This window comes from Glandiceps talaboti, chromosome 10 (assembly GCF_964340395.1).
Source record: "Glandiceps talaboti chromosome 10, keGlaTala1.1, whole genome shotgun sequence".
NCBI lineage: Eukaryota > Metazoa > Hemichordata > Enteropneusta > Spengelidae > Glandiceps > Glandiceps talaboti.
The window spans coordinates 17,985,537-18,008,980 of NC_135558.1; the positions used below are offsets into that span (position 1 = coordinate 17,985,537).

The 23,444-nt window shown below is 35.2% G+C and overlaps 1 protein-coding gene across 1 annotated transcript; it reads right to left on the reverse strand.

Moving 5' to 3' along the window:
• LOC144440998 (glutamate--cysteine ligase regulatory subunit-like) lies at nt 1-23,185 on the reverse strand. Its single transcript, XM_078130503.1, has 5 exons — nt 23,063-23,185; nt 17,762-17,966; nt 7,525-7,727; nt 6,555-6,669; nt 1-4,864 (listed from the first exon to the last, which is right to left on the reverse strand). Exons 1-5 carry the CDS (start codon nt 23,177-23,179, stop codon nt 4,683-4,685), a joined length of 822 nt encoding a protein of 273 aa, XP_077986629.1. The 5' UTR covers nt 23,180-23,185; the 3' UTR covers nt 1-4,682.
• Nucleotides 23,186-23,444: the final 259 nt, after the last annotated feature.

A 23,444-nucleotide genomic window follows, 5' to 3' on the forward strand; every position in this document is an offset into this window, starting at 1 on the left:
TAAAGTTACAAAAGTGATGACTTTATTCAATGTTTGTTCATATATTATATATATCAGTGCAATGGTGACAACATTTTGAATAAGGCAACATAGACAAAGCACAAAATATTTCTTTCCACTTCTTGTTGGACATGCAACTTGTTTCGTACTTGTTGATATTCAGGAAACACTGTTTGTTGTTTGTGGGTGGCCCCTTCTATTTCTGTTTCTCATGACCTGCGCAACCCCACATTTCTTTGATTCAACAAAATAATTTTTAAAAATTGAGCCCTCTACGACTAGATCAGAAAAAAGATTATAATGCCACTGATAGTAAGGTGATGAAAATGATTATTTCTCGTTGAAATTTGGAACTTTTATGAAAACAAATGGTCCATAGTTTCCGAATTTCCTCATTTCTGAGGCATCTGGACTTTTAAAAGTTTGATCCCAACTTTCTCTATAAATCTGTTAGACAACTGTGTTTCAAACCTTGTAATCCAAACTCGGTCTTTACACTTGTCAGTAGTCTGTAAGGTACGCTGTGATGGGGGTGCCCTCACACATCGAGTTGGCCAACCCCCTCCCACAAAAGTGTGAGAGGAGGCCGGTGAGGGCGGAACATCACGATGTATCTTAATACAGTCTAACTTGTTAGTACCTTCTCTCAAATTAGTGACACAAACCGGTCACATGGACCATCAACTTCTGATTTCGTCAAAATTCTCCACAACAAAGTAAAAAAATAATCCACAAAACAAAGAAACAATGTACTTTCGAATGTGGACAATTATCTTTTCTCAAAAAAAAAATAAATATATTTTGAAAACAAATCAGTCACAAGTGAATGAAGTCAACATGTCTCGGCAAAGAAGAAAGTATCTTTTATTAACGTTACTACTGTTCAAATGAAAGAAAACAAATCTGAAAATAATACTGCTTTTTGAAAAAATATATAGTTCATGTTTCTATGAATGATGCTAAATATAGTTACTTTGGAACTGTACAGTAAATTGGAAACGAATGTGACAATGTAATCCGTCAATATTACTGAGACATCAACACTGAACAATTAAATCATTGCGCAAACCAGGGTCTGTTGTTGACAAATTCGTTTCTAATTCACTGTTCCAAAAGTAACTATATCTTTACTGCCAATACTGTTGTTGTCCATGTTGCCTAAATGAAGAAATCTCACTGAATGACAAATCTTTAGAAATTCCCTTCCTGTTCAGAAAATCGGTTTCCCTAACAACATAATTGTGTGTACTTACGACCAAATTTACTCACTACCAAATTTAAAAAGTATTTATCTAAATACTTATATATTTACAAGTTTATGATATCTAAACAACCCTGCGTTCTTATTACATTGATATCATAGTAATTTTCAAGCAGCTACAACCGATAATCAACACTTTTTTTTCCATGGTTTTAGAAGCATTTATCAAAAGTAAGAATAAATTTTACAAAACTGGCACCCCTACTTTCCCCAAAACATTGAATCTTCCATGGATGACAATAAAATACAATAGAGTGAATACAATAGAATATACCAATAGTGTCTAGGGGTGGCATGGATTGCAGGTGAAGGTTACGAAGGGTCAATGACCTGTGCAAGGTGTGAATGTCAGCATGATCTAAATGCATGAACATCAAACTGATTGGCTCGTTCTACAACAGAAACTGTAACATGGATTTGTTGATGCTATTAGGGGATAGAGCTACTTGCAAGTACTTTTTGAATGCCATTAACCTGACCAGAGTACAAAACTCTGGTTGTAAAAATGGGGGGGGTGGGGGTGTTTGTTTGTTGTTGTTGTTGTTGTTGTTGTTGTTGTAATTCTGAGGGTATCTTTTTTCTACTGTGTATGTATTTATAATAAACACATTAAATGTACATTACCCATTTCCGACAACAAGAAAAAAAAAGCGAAGTTCAAACCTGGAAACTTTGTAAGCGTTACCATGGTAAATATGCTCTCGGCGGACTTAGCCACAAACTACAACTATTGTTGTTGCATGTGCTAGATCACACAAGTGGGTGATAGCATGGTGTAGTTATGTGGATATGAACACATTGTAATCAAGATAGTGTAAACACTCAATGAGGTTGAGAGTGTAGCCACTTCAGGATTCATAGTACTAGAAATACCACCCAACTGTTTAAGTAAATAGATCAATGTCCATTGATGGCTTTCACCAGCATACCGCAATATTGTAGTTTGAGACTGTATGTTAGCTTGTCAGATAGTTGTCCTGCCATTCTTGTAATTTATAAAGTGCACTTATCTTTTAAATTGTTTGTAGATGTACAGATGAGAGTGACAAACTGGTGGATTTGTTGTGGTTGACGTAAAGTCACTCCTCACCAGATATCTTAAATATTTGTACAACAAGCCAGAGACATCCACAGCAACGAATCACTCAAGCAAATTGACCACTACAAAACTAGAAAAGTAGTTCATAGCTGAGGAAATACATTCGCAAAAGAACATTTCCTATAATCCTGTTATACAGAACCCAGTACCTCACTACTAACGCTGCATACAAGTGTAATTTTGATGTGACTGTGCGTAGGTTGATAAACAGGAAGACAATACACACAGACACTGATAAGTAATCAGTTACATTTTTTTTTCTTCAAAAAAAATAATATAGATATTATGTACTTTATTTTAGTAATTAGTCAAATATGATCTTACGAATAATTATTTTTAAGACACTTATTGAAAAGATATTTTTTAAAAAATAAAAGGTATCCCCATTCTAGAAAGGACTACTAAGTATCAGACTATTCAAATATATGCTTCATATTGTAATCTATACCCAGATTTAAAATTTACTAATATTTACAAGTATTCGATTCGAAATTCCAATTGACTGATAAGTTTTGGACAACTATTTTTGTTTTGTTTGTTTGGTGATCTGAAGGACTACTATTTGAAATAGTGTTATTTTTTTATTTTTATATCCACATAGAACAGGACTTACTACAACGGCAATCAAGGTTTCGGCTTACTAAGATTCAACACAGACTACAACTAGTTGTTGAATGTGGTAGATTATACACAAGTGGGTGATAACGGTGCCTCTGTTGTGTGAATCTAATCACCCTGCAATCAATGTAGTGTAAATATTGGTACAAGTACAAAATCCCCGAAAATGTACACTGAAAGATCATGGAAGTCAGAGCGGCCATTCAAATGGCTTATATCAACATGTCATAACAGTTTTAGTTTGTGGCTATCTTTGTACTAAGCCGAAACCTTGACTGCCACTGTTGTACTTGCAATTATATGGTGGTACTTTCGCAATATGATTTTATGCTGAAATATGAAAATTCAATTTCCCTGCAATATTCTTGAAGTACACATATTACATGTATGTTTGTGAGCTACATCTTCCAATAATACTGATGACTTTGGTTTTGCCATCAACATTTGACATTCAACTTGGCTGAATATCAGAATGATAACATTGTCAAAGTGGTTGACTGTAAATTTCATCCAGTCCATCAGAAAATACAATTGACGGGAGATTTAGAATCAAACTATCCCTTCTCATATTTGCCATCAACACCTGACTTTCAACTTAGCTAATGTCAAAATGGAAACATGGCCACAGTGGTAGACTCATCCAGTCCATCAAAAACATGGATTAATGGGAGATTTAGTATCAAACTGTCCCTCCTCTATTGTAACTACAGTTCCCATTTGCTGTAACATCTCCTTTCTACACTTGAAGAACCAAGACAAAGCTGGGGCATATAATATCACCACAGACCATTTCTTAGCTAAATACATCGTATTTTACGAGACCGCATAGAAACCAGACCTAAAGTTGTTACATGTGGTAAGTGGCAATAGTTACCTTTCATTACGCTTTGTTCGACACTGTAGTAGTATGTGAGGTGTTGTTTTTTGAATAAATTTACATAAATTATAAACCTGCCATCTAACATTCTACAATGCCTCTTTACTGGCTTCCAATGTCAGCTACGATATTGGAGGAATCAAAATTCCCATTTGGATTGAATGATGTTTTTTGCAAGCCTCCAGGAATACTAGGATGCGGTATGCACAGAGGTCAGGAAAGTGACAAATCAGAGTGAATGGCGGTGGACCTACTTAGTTATATCAGTTTTACCTTTATATACACATAATTATAACTTAGAAATATGTTGAATTTTAGAAACCAAGTCTCTCTACCTCAAAAGAGCCCCAGATTGTACATGATTCGGTGGGAGCTATTTCACAAAAGAAAAAAGTATAAAAGATGACAATAAAAGCATATGTTATTTCCGAATCACCTCATACAAGCAATATGGTCAGGAAACACTAGTATAAATGTTTATGTTACAGATACTCCCAAATGATATTCTGTGATTTTTGTACAGTTATTCCCAATCGATATTCCGTGACTTTTGCTTATGCAAAATAAAAAAAAGTGTTTGTTTCCGATAACATTTTATTTTATTTTACTTTAAATATTTAAAAATTACTTTGACCCCAAGATAAGATTACTCGTCAGTTACAATAGTTTGATGAGGTGTAAAACAAATATATGGAAGCAATTACGACTTATTTGTTACTATTTTACCTTTCTGCATGCCGAACAATATTTAGGGTCGGGGGCCTAAAGTTAGGTCAGTCAGTTATCGGAAACACACTATTTTTTTATTTGGCCGTAGGAATTCAGTTTTAGAACATTTCCTGCTGACTCAGCCTCTGTGCCTGTGCTATGTATCCCTTCATTTTGATGATTCCCCGATTCTTCACCAGTGCTGAGTATCGGAGAGTCCAGGATGGGTACCAGTTTATTCCGTCCTCCGGATGACATGTGTCAGCCATTACGTCCCGGAATACTTTAGGGGAAAGGATCTCTACAAGGAAAAATAATGTCATAAGATTCTTCAGATTCAGTATTTTCATACAACGATACATTAACACAGAAAATTACATATATTCAAGGCGTGGGGTTGGATAGTGGGTGGGGGTGGGGGTAGGTTCAGGAGGGGAGGGGGGTGTTTGAGCTCATTTTGTTTGGTATTTAAAATCACATTTACACATTTGCTTGACTACCAGATTTTTTTCTTCAAAATTTTGTCAAATAAAAACCCCATTTCATCATTTGTTCAACAATTAGATTGACATGATAATGGAATATCTCGATATGAACTTTGGCCAAGTGATTATGTAACATTATTTTATATAACCATACCTCATAGACTTCCACATAACCTATTTTGACAGAAAATCACTCTTTTGGACGTAACTTGAAAACCACTGATTGGATCACTTTCATTGGAACAATTTTTCATCTACACACCATAAGCAATCAATCAATCCAGTGGTTTCTAACTTTAAGTTGTTCAATCACACACACACACACACACACACACACACACACACACACACACACACACACACACACACACACACAAAAACAAAACAAAAAAACTTGATGCCTATAGCACATCGAACCTCAATTCAGTTGTGCTAATACAACTACATTGTACAGTACCTTCCTACAAAACTTTGCCTTCTCACCTTGTGTTAAACTATAGTAACATCTGAGACAGGCTCTCAGAGACATAGTCAGACTTACAAATATATTTTGTGTCTTAATACAATACCCTTCATTGTAAAAATTTGTATAGGTAGGAAAAAGATGGAAATTGGTTTAAATATTTAAAACGTTCATATTGGTTTATTGGAAAGTGAATTTAATATTTAAAAAGATACTATTGATGGCATTCAGGGATATTTCAAAAAAGCTTTTTTTATGATATTGATTTTTATTACTAAAAGCAGAAACTTTGTTGTAGAATTTGGATACTCTCTCCGGTCACAGTGTCTAATTTCATAGGTTTACGTCAGAATATTCTAAAATATGAGATGATGATATAGAATATGCTGAAAAGATGTTGTTCAATACTAACACTATCAGTTTATCTCTGACAAGAAGTGACATAACCAGTTTCTAGGAAATCCCAAGAAGGAAAGGCAAACTTGAAAACCAGGACTCAAAATTAGCAGTAGTCCAGGGTGCATAGACTACTAAACATTGTATCTAGACCACCAAATTAGCAGTAGTCCAGGACACATAGACTACTAAACATTGTATCTAGACTACCAAATTACCAGTAGTCCAGGGTGCATAGACTACTAAAACATTGTATCTAGTCTACCAAATTAGCAGTAGTCCAGGACACATAGACTACTAAACATTGTATCTAGACTACCAAATTAGCAGTAATCCAGGACAGATAGACTACTAAAACATTGTATCTAGACTACCAAATTAGCAGTAGTCCAGGACACATAGACTACTAAACATTGTGTCTAGACTATCAAATTAGCAGTAATCCAGGACACATAGACTACTAAACATTGTATCTAGACTACCAAATTAGCAGTAGTCCACAACCTACAAAATATTGTATCTAGACTACTAAATCTATAAGATGATAGTCTGTTGGACCGATGGCAATCAATAGAAAACTGACTGACCCCCTTAATAGGAGACTCCATTCTTGGGACGTTGGATATTTGTCATGTCTGCATACGTACCTTTAGGGTCTGAGTGGGTCAGAAGTTGGATTTCATGCTCCTTGGCATATTCCATTAAATCCGGGGGCATCCTGCAACAGGCTTGCAGGTTGACTTGATTGATAGATGGTTTGATCTGCAAGAACATGGATATAAGCAGTGTTTTTTTTTGTTAGTGGTGTAATATAGATGTATGCAACATATTTCTAAACTTACACATGGCCTATGTTGTATGAATTCCCAGTTGAGATGTCATTTTTCAAAAATAATATTAAATAGAAAATCAAGTACTTTGGCTATCTTCCGATCAAGGAAATGCTAAGAATTACAAAAAGGGACTTGGTACCCTTGTATAAACAGACTGGTTGTTACAAGTAATTCTTTGTACACCCAAGTAATCAAACTATTTATGCACGGTGACATCTCAGTCCATGGAGATGCAACAGATGAAATGCATACATATATATGTACAGACTGGATGTAATATATAGTGAATACTTGTATTTACCAAGTTGGTTTACAAATCACTTGTTATATCCTTTTAATGTTCATGGCAATTTATTGAGTCATAAACACAGACTAATTTCACTATTAAAGTCTATGTTATCAGGACATCGTCTATCCAAGTATAAAAGCCAGTAGAGTTGTTTTATTTGAGCATTAAAATGGTCATACAGATTGGTGACATATAAAAAATGTATAAAATGTTTCTTATTGTATATGTGTACGTACAATAAAGTGTTTACACTTTTTGCAATTTATTGAGTTACAAACAAGGACTTGGTGTATGTTATTTCACATGTTTTTTCAAGTAGAAAAACATAGTATTAAAATATAGTTATTTTCTGAAAAAAATTCCAACCCAATTTTCATCCATATGGCCACTTTAAAATCCAAAATGAATACCATAAAATTCATCTATATTGCCACTTTTACAACTTTATAAGTTGATAAATGTAGAAACTTGTACTGTATATAATTAAACACTTACCCTAGCCCATTCATTCAGTTGTGCCAACATATGAACATCCAGGTCGCTTACACCCAATGATTCTAGTTTTCCTTCATCTACCATATTTTCCAGGACTTCCCACACAGGTTTGAAATGTTCAACGGTCAACTCCTCTTCAAAAGGCCGTTCAGGCATGGATAATAACACCAGGTCTACCTTTGTGACATCTAGTTCTTTGCAAACTATCAAAAAAACAAACAAACAGAGAAGCAATTACGACCTATTTTCGGTATAATTTTCTGTTTGTTGTCTATCTATCTATCTATCTATCTATCTATCTATCTATCTATCTATCTAATAAATTTATATAGCGCCAAATATCCAAAGAAAACAATGTTCAGTGGCGCTTAGAGTTAGAAAGGAGATGAAAAAGCTCTCTGAAATATGTGGGTTTTCAAGCGTCTTTTGAAAATGTTAACATTGGGAGAGGTTTTAATGTCCAGGGGTAGAGAGTTCCAAAGTTCAGGAGCTGCTGTCACCTTAATAATGCTTGTGGTGAAGTCACTATTGGTGTATATATACAATTCCAACAGATCTTTTTTAACGATGAACTGCAGAGAATCAAACAAAGCATAATTTTGATGCCCTCGCTGTCATTGTACTGTCTGTGAAGTCTACAGAACTTGAGAATGAGATCATTGGCATCGTGCCAAACCTTTCACAGTAGGTGCTTTATCTAGCTATCTTTCAAATTTAGCTGTGGTTACCATGGTATCATGTTCCAACGAAGCGTAGCAAGCCCACATTTGTGAAACTTGCAACAACAAGTGCTAGTGCTTATACATTGCAGTTTATTGATGGCTTTACAACTGACTATATTCAATATTTCAACATTTAGTTTGAAAATCTTGCATAGGAGTACTCAGTTTATGATTTTCCTAAATGACTGAGGGTGAGGCCATTGTTTGGGTCATGATATGCAAATCAATAACAGCGGTAACTTTTAATACAGTAGCCTTTTACTAAGTTGCATGCCAATAACTAACAATTTTGACTTCAATGTTGCATTCCTAAATGTGTGTCTTTTCCCACAAGGCTGAGGGTGAGGTTGGTGGTTTAGGTCAAAATATGGTAATATGCAAAAATATGCAAATTAATAATGGCGATAATAGTAGCTCCTAGCTATATGTCACATCCCAGTAACTTACAATATTGCCAAAGCTTGTAAACTCAAAGTGTCTTTGTGTCTTTTGCCCTATGGCTATAAAGGTCACAATATGCAAATAAATAATTGCAGCAATACAATAGTCCCTTGCGAGTAAGTTGTACCAAAACTACATTGTAACTACATGGAACAATTTTGATAAAGTATACATTGTTAAGTATTGTATTGATAAAGTAATGCACTGGCTGCATGTTTAATATCTCACTTTTATATCATCATATGGGTTAGTTTGCAAGATATGACATTATGTGCATTACAAAGTCTGTAAGATACGATATAAGTACCACGCTATTAAGTTGTGGTTTAGAAGTCTGATAGGACTGAACACAACAACATACAGTATCTTACAGTCTATACATGTACGCCCATCAGTGTACCCTCTAATGATAGCCAAATGTTGTTGTTGTGAGTCAAAATAACAAAACACTGGCATTTCTTGTGAGTCACCACATAGTTAAGAGATAGGGGAACACCTAAATTTTGGTGTGTCACTAGAAATTGTGTGGATCAGTGGTGCGTCAAAATTGGCCTAGAGGGCACATTGACGCCCATTCAACAAGACAATAGTCTGGCCAGGACTGGGCTGACCACAACAGTTTTATCTAGTTATACAAGGCACTGTGTCCCACTTATATACTGCAGCCGATCCAGACCTTAGATGATGAAGGGTTCATTTGCTTAGTACGCTTCACTAACTCATGTCAATGAGATAAGTCACCATAAAGTTATAGATTGTACATAATTTATATAACAGCTGTTGATATGACCATTATTCTAAAACATACAGTATGTACCTAGTCTCAAGTAGTGGCTATAAAAATGTGCTATTTATATATACTAACACAACACTGGACTCATACTAGAGAATTCTTATATTGGTGATATTTGTACATGTGTATCTGTATCGAACAAATCACTGCATAGCTTCTTTTTTTTATCAGACAACCACAATATATTCACTAAAAATCATTAAAATACCAATAATTAGACACTCTATATGTGAATTAGAGGTTGATTTGATTCATAAGTAGTACAGAAACAGGTTTAATTTATGATCACATTTGTGGTGGGGATTTTAGGATGTAGACCAAAAAAATCGATTTGTGATAGGATTTATTGTACCATGTGTACATCTATATTTATAACCATGTTTACCTACAGTGACAGGTTAGTCAACACTGTTCAGGGTATACAACAACAGTTCTGGGTACCTAACAAAAAAGTTTTCAAAATTATTCCAGTTGACAGCTAATGTATATATTTTTTGTAGCTTCAATTAACGGCAATTGAAACAGTTGACAACATACATTGTATTGAGTTTGTGAGATGATAAATGTTTGTATTATAATATAATGTATTAAAACAATCTAGACAGGGCTAACTAGCTTAGAATTAGTCTAAATGTTTGTATGGGGCACTGTGCACATGTGACAGTGTGGATAAGTTACAGGTACATTGGCTGGATGAGAACATCTTTCTGGGTTAACATACTTTTGCTTCATCTAAAGAATTTGCCCAGAAAATAAAGAATATTTGGCAATGTACTGTTAACCCCCCCCCCCCCCCCCCCAGATTTCATGGGCTGGACAAACACAGAAAAAGATATTGCTGTGCCAGCATTTAAGTGATGCCATGATGCTGACCAGAAACAATACTTTTTTTTTGCCAAACAAATAGGAGACTTTGATGTTTATATAACATCTGTTGATATATTTTAAATTTATGTGTACTGTCAAAACATAACTATTTACTAAAACCTTAGCAGTATCTATAATCAAATGTTTGCATAACAGCACTCTGTACTGTACCCAGAGTAGACTGTTAAAATTTTATACACTGGGAGTCTAGGAAACATACATTTGTTTGTATCTACACGAGAACTATATACATGTATAACTGTATCGTCCTGACTGCTTGCAGACAGAGTTGGGATGACTTTGTCTGTTGTTTCCTTCTCCATCCTGTAAATGTCTAGGTGTGAAAGCTGGACTTGCCAGAAATGTTGATAACTAAGGAATTGATGGTGACAAAATTTGTCTATTTCCTTCTCCACTCTGCAAACAGCTACATGTACATGGAGGCATTACACTTGGGCTTACCGGAAATGCCAGTAACTACATTGTTAGTATAGAATTGACACGCCATGTGGTACAAAATTAGGGATATCATCAATTGACTATCATTTTACTTCTCCATGACCTCTCTAGTGACTACAACAATAGTCCCCGCTGGGATGATGAAAAGTCACGAAATCGAAATCTGTAAGAATTTCATACACTAGTTTTGAAACCTATCTCCTTCACCAACTTTGTACACTCAATGGTGTATCCAATCTGGTGGCATAATACTACCTCTTGCATACATAAAAGGAGGGAGGTTTGAAATTATGAAAATTCTGATTTCAAGATTCGTGGTCATCTGAGCATTTTTATCATCAAAGAGATATGAAATAAGTAGAGCTGATTGAATGCTAATATTTGACTGCTTGGCCAATGTCATTTTTTTTCATCATTGGCGTAACCAGAACAGCAAAGGTATCGCTATCACTCACTTGTGTATTAAATCTACCACCTCCTACATGTACACTAGTCTTGCTGTTAGACCCGTCAGGCTTTTCTGTGCACTGTCAAGGCGACCAAAGGTTGCTAGTGAGGGTGACAGCCCGAGTGTTGAGAAGAAAGCCTGCAGTCTAGCCGCTAGACTACTCCAACACCGACCTCTTACTTTGTGTCTATCTTTCAATAGTAAAGTAAGACCACAGATCAGTAGTAATTGTCTACTTGGTGGAGTTGTTATTAAAACAGGAAAAGAAATTTAAATTACAGTGTTAATTTCCCCTATATGACTTCCATTTCAAATTATTAGCTTATGTAACTAATGCAATTAGCATACATGTATTTGCATAATAATATATTCAATTATGTACTCTATCCCAGAGGCCTAGAGGTCAAATGAATCAAGCGTACTTTCACCAATTTACACAATACAAAAATAATGACATCCTCACTTTCTGAAATGAAAAAAAAAATTTGATTTCCATTACAACTAGCACTCTAAATGTCTGTTTTCACATGTATATGGAGTCCCTAATCCTGCCATGGCCATTGTCTTTTTATACATGGACATCACTAGACCTGAATAGAGGTGGGTATTCTATAAGTGCAGTGTTATGGCTAATAATATGTGGACAATATGACACCTTATTTCATGAATAAAACATACATTCAACAAACAGTGCAAATAACAACAACAACAACAACAACAACAACAACAACAACATTCTACCAGTTTTCGGATAAAAAACGATTCAAAATTTAATGTAGGGGTAAATTTTCATCATATCTATTTGATAAGCTAATAATACATGATCTGACTCAGTCTCACAGACTGGGTATAACATGAAACAACTTCATTTCAGCACATTCTGAAATGTCAATATCAGCAATAGATAGCAATTCATCTTGAAGCTCAATTTCATTTCAGTACTGGCTCGTATCGAAATATCAATCTCTCACAAGTTATGATGCATATATCAGATATCAATTTATTTTAAGGGTTCAATTTATTTCCAAATGTCTATCTGTCATTATATTACTGATACATGTATTTATTGGTTTACAATAAAATCCAGTGTTCCCACTGACGCCTGTCAGACACGAGTCTCAATGTTGGTTCACTTATGTACATGTAAACCACTCGGAGTGTATTATATAAACAGAAACAACACCTGCATCTTACAGGCTAGTCAGATACGAAAATGACTGAAAATATCCTATATTATCATCGTTTAGGCCTATAAAAATAAATTGTTTGGTTCCGGTTACTGTATACCCGACCCCCAACTAGTTTTTCACTGCTGACCCTGAACTTTTTTTGTGCGTATTCAAGAAAAAATAATAAAATCGTGAAAATTGTGAAGTCTCGCAAGAAATATGGGTTTGGAAACAGACATCAACTTAAAAAGACACTATAAAACTGTTCTTCTAATCTGTAATGGCTGTACATCTGATGAGAAGAAACCAATAACATAGAGATAATAACTACCTGAACTAGACACTTACATATGAAAAAAAAAAATCTAAAAAAAATAAACTAAAAAATCCACCTATTCTAAAATGAGCGTAATTGGAACCACATAATTTTTTAGTTAGGCCTAAGCGGAAACTATGCCTGCATCTTACAGGCTAGCCAGATGCTAAAATGTTTGAAAAATATACTATATTACCATATACATTGTATATCAACAGGAAAACATGCCATTTCCAAGGTTTGATGCATGATAAAATCACTGAGGCTTGATACATCAACACAGCTGTGTATATTTCCTATTTCTTGTCTATTTCAATCCATTGATGTACAGTATAAAGATTCAGCTGTCGAAATCAGAATTTTAATAGCTGATGAAATTGCACTATATTGCCTACGTCATCTGACAATGACATACATGTACATGTACTGTAGTGTAGTGGCATGTAGATGTATTCAATCATGTATTTGCAAAGGTTTGGTAACCTTGGTAACAGAGGAGCAAATCTAGTGAACTGTTTGGTAACCTTGGTAACAGAGGAGGAAATCCAACAAACTCTTTGCATAGATGTCTGTCTGTACCAGTCTGTCTGACCCTTCGCTGTTGTACTAGATAAAGTACCATGTATGACAACAGTGTCTGTTGCTATGTGCATTTATTTGAATAGCTACGGTTGAAAATCTATCCATTGCAATGACTGTTGTTGAAAGAACATGATGTTTATTACAGCATGGCTGATGAAATTAATTCACATATTTTAACAAATTTGTAATTTATGATTGATTTGTAATTTCAAAAGTGATATTTCAGCTTAAATAAGTGTTATTGTCATCACTTTATTTTATTACAATACGGTTCACGTCAATTGCATTACTGTTTTTGTTTTGGTAAACAAGGTTAGATACATTGTAGATTGACACAGACATCTACATGTACATGAATGCAAAGAGTTTACTAGAGTTGCTCCTCTGTTGCCAAGGTTACCAGAGTTTACTAGGTTTGCTCCTGTTACCAAGGTAACCAAACCTTTGCAAATGCATGGAATACATGCCACTACAGTATAAAGTGCAATTTGATGTTGTGAACAATCGTTGATTGTTGCTAACACCAAGGTACATGCTGACACTGATCGAAAACATATGGTATAACGGTGGTGACCCTGAATGAGGTCAGGTCATATGTCATACATACAATGACAAGAGACACAAAAACTTGTATGTGATAAATACATCACCACCTCCTCATCTACAGTGCAACGTCAAATTCCCGAGGCAAGGCACTCTTGACAAAAAACACTGGTAGGATATCCCTGGTAAAATGACTGGGGAACTAAGATAGAATTTTCATACCTCCATGCACTGTCCTTAAACAAAAAACATGAAGCTTACAAATATACATTAAATTTCCAAATCAGTCCCTTGCAATGGTATACAATGTAAATTTTAATATTAATAATAAATTATTGGCTTCTAAATTTTCAAAAATTTTCTTACCATGGGAGGGGGACCCCCCCCCCCCAGCACCTGCTTCACAGCCATCCATCTACGACTACAAGCCCACATACTTCAAAAATTATCTACTTCATTGAATTTTAAATTTATGACCATGTTCTGATAACCAAAATATGACTCGAGTCACGTTTTCATAAAATGATACCATGCATAAAGATAACAATATCTCCAATGTAAGTATTACTGGTAGGAAACTTTGATGCAGAACTAAAATTATTTTTAAGCAATCGCCGACAATACTACGATGTATGTAGGTTTAACACCCACATCAAACATCACAAGGTTTAAACTGAGCTAAAATGGAAACAAAGTTGTAATAATACAGGTACAAAAACTTAACGTTGTGAGTGGCCATTCTTTGTAACGTATGATGCAAATATAACGGGCTGAGCGTAAAGATGAACTTTTTTTTGCATATCATATTCATATGAGGAATTAATTAATTTGCAACCTATAAATTAATCATATCTAATCATCTTTTATTTCTTTGTTTATTTCTTCAGTCAGGAAGATCTAACAGGTGACTCACGTCTATACATGTAAATGTGGACACCCCCCCCCCACCCCCCCCCCCCCCCACCCCCCTCCTCAACATACAGATCTATGGCAATGCATTTACACAAACTAAATTGAGCGATCTGATGATTTCATTTTTGGGAAGAACCCAGAAACTGTACAGTAATTAGCTTCATGACTGTAGCGAAAATACCCCAAAATCCCAACCCTGTGTACATGATACTATCAACACTAAGGATAATTTTATCATTACTTCACTGCATATGAATCCATGATTCTATTCCATTCCATTAATTTAAGAACATAAGAATTGAAAATCAGGATTTTCCAAATTTTTAAGTTTTTGTGTACAAAAAAAATACCCCTCCTTCCTCCCTCCATAGAATTTAATTAAAATATTCACTTACATATTAAAATTAATTGTGCTTTTACATGTAGTTGAAGTATGCAACTTTCAAGTCTGTCTTTACAAAGTCATCACTCAGCAATATGATTAATATTCAAAGCAGGTTATAACAATACTTTACCTACGTAATATTAAAGTACCTGCAGTAATTTCAATGAAGTTTTGTCACAAACGTTTTCAAAAAACCAACAGTACATACATTACAAGCATAATTCATCCTACTGAAGACTAACAGTATCACGCCCTTTGATGTATTTTTTGATCTGCTACACTGCAGTGTAGTCTGTTTACTGCACTGTTGGTGATTTCCATAGTTGTCAGACTTCACAGCCAGCACAGTAAACAGGATAGCTACATTGTACACTGCAATTTTCACGGTTCAGATCCACACAGTTTTGTTATTTTTGTTGACACATAAAAAATAGTTTGTAATACTAGAATATATTTACTCATCACCGTGGTAACAATGATATCTGTAGCATTACTTGCAGACAAACTACCTGAATCAGGGGTGAACAAATCATTTTGTGAACTGTTGGTCCCCGGACCAGAACCTTAAAAAATCCAGTGGTCCTGCTGAAAGAATTAGTGGTCCCAGGTCCCGCTAATGTGAAACATTAAATCTTGCCTATGAATCTGTATATTCAGACAATTTTTTAACATAGTTATTAACAGTAAGGTACTGGTCCAACGGACCAGACAAGGTAAAATTTGTGTGGTCCGCCCAAACAAATCGCTAGTCCCGGACCCAGGACCAGTGGATTTGTTCACCCCTGTGAATGATTCGATACCAAAGTTTTGGGTGGTCCAAGAAATTCTCCTTGACAGTAGGACAGGCGGGGCAGAGGTCACGTTTACTGTTATGATTGTCTGGATCGAATCACTCTTGTCTGACCGACATTCATTAGGTTGCATATTATTTCCCCTACACATTTGTGATTGCACTCATACCATTCAAATTAGATAACTTTATGACATAGATAATTTGCCTTCATCATTTTAGCCTTGATGTTTTGATTGGTAACTGCCCTCATAATGCCCAGGCCAGGGTACAAATACATTTACATGTACGTTTTTTTGTAGTCTGTACCCACTTCAACGTATACATGATCATTATGCATAAGTTGAGTTGTATGCGAGTACTTGTATATATTTAGACAAACAAGTTGCCACAAGTCTAGCCTAGAGTCAAATCATGTGGGATTTTGGTTATCGCCTCTCCCCACTGTAGCATATTAAGATAACATTTTTATATCTGAAGGATGGACCAGAAAGCTAATGCAAGTTCTTTTTGTTTTTGGGGTTTTGAAATTTACCTGCTGTGAGATGGAGAAGGGAGCAGTATGATGTTAATATAATATTATTACCATATTCATTGATCATACGCCTTTATTTCAGGTTTGAGTGTACAACTGTTACCCATTATCCTAGACAGTGACGAGGGGCAGTGTGCCCTCTCTAATGATAGCCACATTTTATAATTGTAAGTCAGTAAAACTGGCATTTCTTGTGAGTCACCACATAGTAAGAGATAGGAGAACACCAAATTTTGGTGCCTCACTAGAAACTGTGTGCATCAGTGGCATGTCAAATTGGCTTAGAGGGCATACTGATGAGAGGTGATAGCCAAAATCCCCTCGTGACTCAACAAGGCCACCACATGTTAGACTTTGTAACTGAAATATCATGTATTTATGTAATACTCAGTAATACTTATACGGGTGAAATCATTGTCAGTAAGCCTCTGGATAAACTTAGTCTTTATATCAATTCTAAGCTACATTGTACTTTACTTCACACCAATCATATTTTAAAGAGTTCATGAAAACATGACCTCCTTGGTACATGTAAATACGACCTCCTTTAAAATATTGATGGGTCATTGACAATGCAACTCATAAAATGACATTGCTAAAGGACCTTGAAACTGATAGGTAATCAGCTAGGTTCAGACTACTTGTTATGCAAATCTGGCCACAGCAATTAAATTCTTAGTTTACAAAGTACTAGTACTTTGGAAAAATTATGAAATGGATCACCATCATGTCAGTAAGTGTGTGTGTGCAGAAGTAAGGCCACAATAATCAAATTATCTGTTTGTGTCCAGATACGTATGCAGGCAGGTACACACATGTAAGGTAGGCAGACTACTGGTTCACGCTTCAACTGCGAACAAGGCCACAATATTCAAAGTCTTTCTTTGTACTATCCCATGAATATTTTGAGAAAGGGTAAATGGATCTGAGTTGACATGTTTACATTTGTCATGGAAATTAGGTCACATTAGGTCACAGTAAGTTTTACTTGTTTTGCATCTGCTAAAGTTAGAACAAGTTGGTGCATATTGCCATAATGGTTCAAGGCCAAACTATGGCCAGCATACTTAAATTCTTTGTTTAACAGACCATGAAAATCTGAAAAGGCGGGCTATTGGTTATTTGTCTTCCTTTCAATATGGCCAACCAAATGAAATCTTTTGTTTCATGGCCAACTGAAATCTGAAAAGATGAGTGGATAGAAATACAATATTCTGTTCGCTTAAAAACATAAGTCCTCCGTGTCTGTGAAAACAAATCGAAATGATATCTCACCTCTTTCCAAGGACTGCCTAATAAGTTCTGGTTCAACATTATTCAGGAAAAGTTTGGCTGTCAATTTCAACGAATCTCTTTCTTCTACTGGTATCTTTGAAATGTATTTCGTATCGAAACATTCCACATTTTGTAAATTTCTAGCGTTCTCTCTATTCACATGTTTGCTCCAGCTGTTCAGTGTTGCCACCAAACTTGTTTTCAACTGTGGGAAAATAAGGGGGAAAAAGCGGCTGTCTTAATGGAAGTTGAAAGGACTATACAAACACAGTAGTAAATTGTACAAAAGTTAATGGCTGTGGCAGAATTAGGCACAATTATGTAAATTAACGTAATTAATCAAAACAATCTACCCTCATTGCACACTCTACTGCAGTGATAGCATTGACCTGGTAAAAAGACAAAGAAAGGGGAGAAGATATCATCATTACAAAGAATACCACTTTAATTTTGAAGTATATGACATGTCTTTGGATAATATTCAAACTACTGTATGTCTTGCATAATTATAAAATAAATTAAAATATTAATGCTGAAGCTTGTCAAATTATGCAAATCAGGAGATTACAATGAATAATGTTTAATCAGTTGTGAAGAAAAAGTGATTATACCAAAAATAAATATTCATAAACACATACTTCTAATAAGCTTGAAACTGTAGAATTCCTCCTTTGATTTGTTGTTTTTATTTAGAGGATAGTGTAGGGTGGGGGTGGGGGTGGGGGTGGGGGTGAGGAAGGATATTTCCAATCCAGTGCCATTGCCTTGAAGTTCTAATTTATTGCACACTTAGTTGACTGTTCTATTTTCGGCTGAAAAATGGGAGGAAGGTACATGTAGAACATGTTAGCATTCCTATCATCAATCCTATGTTTGGCACTATATAATATAGTGAATGTCATCAACATGAACATTCTATCACCCTGGGAAGACACAGAAAAATACCAATGGTATGATTAAGTTTCTGATGTTACAGCATGTAAAAATATCATAGTCGATATAGGATCCACTAATCCCTATTTGCAATCCATTGGACAACATAATACACACACATACATATATATATTATATACAGTAATATCATTGGAATGCATCTATCTCTCTCTGTACTAGTTTAGTAGTTACATGGCGACATTATGTACAATGACATTTTAAGGTACTTTGTGTACTTATGTTTGGAAAGAGAAAATAAAATTTTCACATAGACAGAAAAATAAATGTTTTGGGAAACTTGACTATGCAAGTGAATTGTTTCCAAAAGCTTGAATTGTCATTATAGTTGCATTCAAAATGGACCATAAAAGTTCTGTCTTATGTTCAGTTCAGCAGAGAGGTTGGAAAAACTCAAACTTTTTTGCTCTGCTGATCATGTATGGCTGTGAGTTGTACTTTACTAAACACTAAACAGGTTACCTGAGAGTTATGACTTTGCATTTTGAAATAGCTAAAGCGATTATCATAAATTATGCAAATTTTTGATTGGTATGCATGCAAGTACATGTAGCATGACATTGTCCTTGCATGGTGTCCTTGCTTCACGACACAAAAGATGACACATCATTGTCCCACATCGAGGTTGATGACACCTCTCATTTCAAACCATCACAAAATATCATATGGCATTGAGTAAACCGTGGCTTAACAACTGACACATTAATGACAGACTACATATCTATTGATTGATTGATTGATTGACTGAAATGAATAGAAGGGTCCTACAAAAGTTCTTTTATTCTGCTAGTCCAGAATGTAGCCTCAAATCAAGTCTGCTTTGGAATCCTTGCACAGCTTCTGCCTAGTGTCAAGGATAAAAACAGGCCCATAAATTGATAATAGCTATGCACATTAATACTGCGGCTAGACCGACTTGGCCAATCAGAGACCTTGATTTTGGTTGGTTATATGGCGCCACAACGCACTCTTTCTTAGGGTGTGACCTATATTATGCTCAGCACTCAATTTACATAAAACAAATTCCACAAAATTTTGAAAATGATCCATTTGAGCCAATCATGCCTACCATAGTATCAGTAAGATAGACAACTCATTCGGTAGGGTTATGTGCCAAAAACCCGGGGGTATGCCCCCCTCGTTTATTGACACATAATCCTCCCGAACTCGTTGACTATCTATTACATATTGGCAAGTCATTCTGGAACCTTGAGGCTATACAAAATGTATTTTGGGCTCTGGTACTCTGAAAACGTAAACAACACTTTGTGTATCATACAGTAGAGACCAGAGTATAGTATATTGGACTTTGATAATATCATGAATATAGAGCAGATCTTGTAATTTTACCAATAAATCAAATAGCCTATGTCAAAAAGATAAAAAAATATCTGATCAAACAAGAACTGTTTGTAAACACAGTATTTCTCACAACACATTATGGTAGAACTAAATATCACAACAGTTTATTTATCTTATTAGTTTACCAAAGTATCTTCTGCTCATAATTATGGTACTAGGGGAGGTTGGTACAATTTTCATCAGCAAACGGTTAAAGGTGAGGCTGCTAATATGTTGAATGCTAACGCCATTAAGGACTGGAACAATCTACTAGCATCAATAAAACAGATATCACAAAGAAATGCCTTTAAAAAAGCTGTCAAATCGTATCTGTCCAGTACACTAAGGGATACTGAAAACAGCGAGTTTATTCGTTATTAGTTACTTTGCCTCCATGTTTTCCCTATTTCTGGTATTCTTTTCCATTCCATGTAGTTAAACACCTTTGCTTATCCCGCCACTTTCTTGAATCACTGTATGGACCCAACTGGAAACAAGTCTTTGACTTTGTGGGTTATCCAAGTAATTCAACAATTTGTACCAGTTTTTATTTGGTGTCTATCTTGTTGTTTTACTGAAATAAACTAACTGTAAGTTTAGAGGAACAAAAAGTTTGTTAACCCCCCACTCCCCCCCCCCCCCACCCCCCTGTGGTCTTCTTGGCTACATTTCCAGTCACACCGACATATACCAAAATGCATGTGAAGTGTTTACTTTGTAACTGTATGAATAAAGTTTTTTCCAGGTAAACATTCTGAACATACAACATGTACCCTGTTGTGAAGATGTCTTGGTTATGACTACTGATCTTACATTGTACATGTATATGAGATATCACTACATCCAAGAATGCAGCATTTGGTGGACAGATTGTGCTGCCATCAATTCACATTGATTAATTTGTTTGTTTTTGTAAGCAAACCAGATGAGAACAGTGATATGGTATTGACATTCCACACAGGTCTGTTAATGTGTATAACAACACTCAACTTCTGAAGCAAGCTTTATCATTATAAAGGCCTGGGTTTCAATCCCAGGTTCTTGCATTACTGTTATATCCTATCAGCGGAGACATAGGTTCATTCTTTTGTTCTTGGCCAACTTTTTCTATAGCTTTGTAAGACAACTGTTTTTTTTTCAAATCTAAAGTTTAATCCTTTTTTCAAAGAGGACCTTAAATAATTATTTCATCACGATCTTTGTATGTAAATAAAATCCACAAGATCTTTCAGACAGTGAACTAAATCTCTTTTTTTTAGTCTCAAGCAACCACATAGTTTTGATTAAAAAGACTATATTTAATTTTTTTATTTCAATAAAAAATATTCATTGGTATTGTACATGTAAGTCATTCATAGACTCAACAAATGAATAAACTGGCCTTCTTTACAACATTGAATTCACAATCCCTTGATAATTTAGTTTTCATTTTTATTCATCTGTTTTTATGAGTGCATGTGGAAAGTCAATTTCTCACTCATTTTATGTATTTTATGACAATAAAGTATATTATTATTATTTTAAAATTGTTTTTGGTGTCAGTAGAAAAATACCTGTTACAGGAATTGTAGCATTTGATTCGGGTTAAACATCGGAATGAAAAAAGGCACAAAAAACAGACGAAAAAGCCCTAAAACTCACAGCAAACACTACAATTATTGCAGCTATACTTAGGCCTGACAAGAAATTGTGTAGTTCCAATTATGCTCAATTTTAGAATAGGGTACGTAATTTTTTTTAAATTTTTATTTATGTGTGAGTGTCTAGTTCAGGTGGTTATGTTTTCCATATGGTCTCTGTGTTATTGGTTTCTTCTCATCAGATGTACAGTCATTACAGATTGGAAGAAGAGTTTTATATTGTCTTTTTTTAAGTTGATGTCAGTTTCCGCATCCAGTATTTCTCACGAGCCTTCACAAATTTTGCGATTTTATTTTTCTTCTTCTCAAATACGTAGGGAAAAAAGAGGTTAGGGTCAGCAGTGAAAAACTAGGTGGGGTCGGGTAACTGGAACCAAACAAATTGTTTTAGAGGCCTTACAGGGTAACAGGGGTACATGTACACACACACACACACACACACACACACACACACACACACAAAGATATATATCACATGCAGGTATTATCAATAGCTTTACATACAAAGGTTGCTCAAAGCATTTTCCAATTTAAAATAAAAACAAAATTTTTGTCAAGGAAATTGTTATCTGTAACTTAATTCAAATACATTTCACCTCATGCTAGCTATTCACAATGTTGAATTTTAATTTCAGTAGAATATAATTAGCATATTATTAACTGGTTTACTAGAGGATTTAATTAACAGAATCTTCTAATTAGTGTGATCATGTATAGTATTGTGGCTATATCCCTGTCACGCCCACCTCCGGATCTCTATAGACTATAGTCATGCGTTTGTAAAATTTCCATCACCGCAATCGAATAGATTTGCATACATGTACAATTTGGATGAGTAAATATAATATCTATTAGTAATAACATAAATTTAATATTATGGTTCTGATTTTTTCTTCTTCGAGAAATATATTGTATTTGTTTTGTTTTATGCTATGTCATGCAATGCGTAACTCGGTCAACGAGTTCAATAAAAGTCACGCTGTTGAGCATTACACCGTATCACAATGACCAAGCAATTCTATACCGTACACTGACAGTGATCGACTGCAGTGTAACGTGCGTGTCTGTATGAACTTTTGGTCCACGGAAAGGCGAGTGTACTATGTTGGGTTACAGAAAACGTTTGCCTCTTTTGTTGATATTCCCACACTGAATAAATCGTTGAAGGAAATAGACTGAAAAGAACCTTGGAGTTTTCGTACTGTTTTGTAAGAAACGAAACGCCTACCTATCTGGTTCAATGTTTAGGTTACTACGTCTGTTTGGTGTTTCATAACAGTCATTGATTGAACTTGTACACACCAGCGCGGCATGCTTTACTCGTGGCGCAAAAAACTACACTCAGTGCTGAAATGGGTGAAATTCTTACCTCATCTGATGGACTACGAGTGGTTTGCCTCTTTAGCCTATTCCAGCTGATGATATTACCACTGTGAATCACAATACTCGTCGCGGAAGGAATTATCGGAGTGTCCAAGTCCGCCATGGTGAGACACTGGTCGCCAATCACGTGAACAGACCAGTCTTTGGCAATTTGGACTGAACCATTCTAATCTAAACTCGTTTTGGGTAAGGTTTCCGTGTAATTTTCAGCTTCGTTTGTGTACTTATTCAAGGACATGTAAATTTGCTAATATTTCGAAAAACCACATTTCGAGGTAAAATTTGTATTTTCGTAGTTAAAATATCTTGATAGAATAAATTCATATAATAAATTGCCAATTAAACGGCGGTCTCAACTTCAGTAACTT

Bases quoted from the DNA above. Each gene is read 5' to 3' on its own strand.
- LOC144440998 (XM_078130503.1), bottom strand. From the start codon at position 23,179: ATGGCGGACTTGGACACTCCGATAATTCCTTCCGCGACGAGTATTGTG. The intron at 7,728-17,761 runs GTGAGATATCAT...TTTTTTTGATAG, and splicing joins TAGGCAGTCCTTGGAAAGAG to TTTGCAAAGAACTAGATGTC. The intron at 6,670-7,524 runs GTAAGTGTTTAA...ATGTTCTTGCAG, and splicing joins AACTGAATGAATGGGCTAGG to ATCAAACCATCTATCAATCA.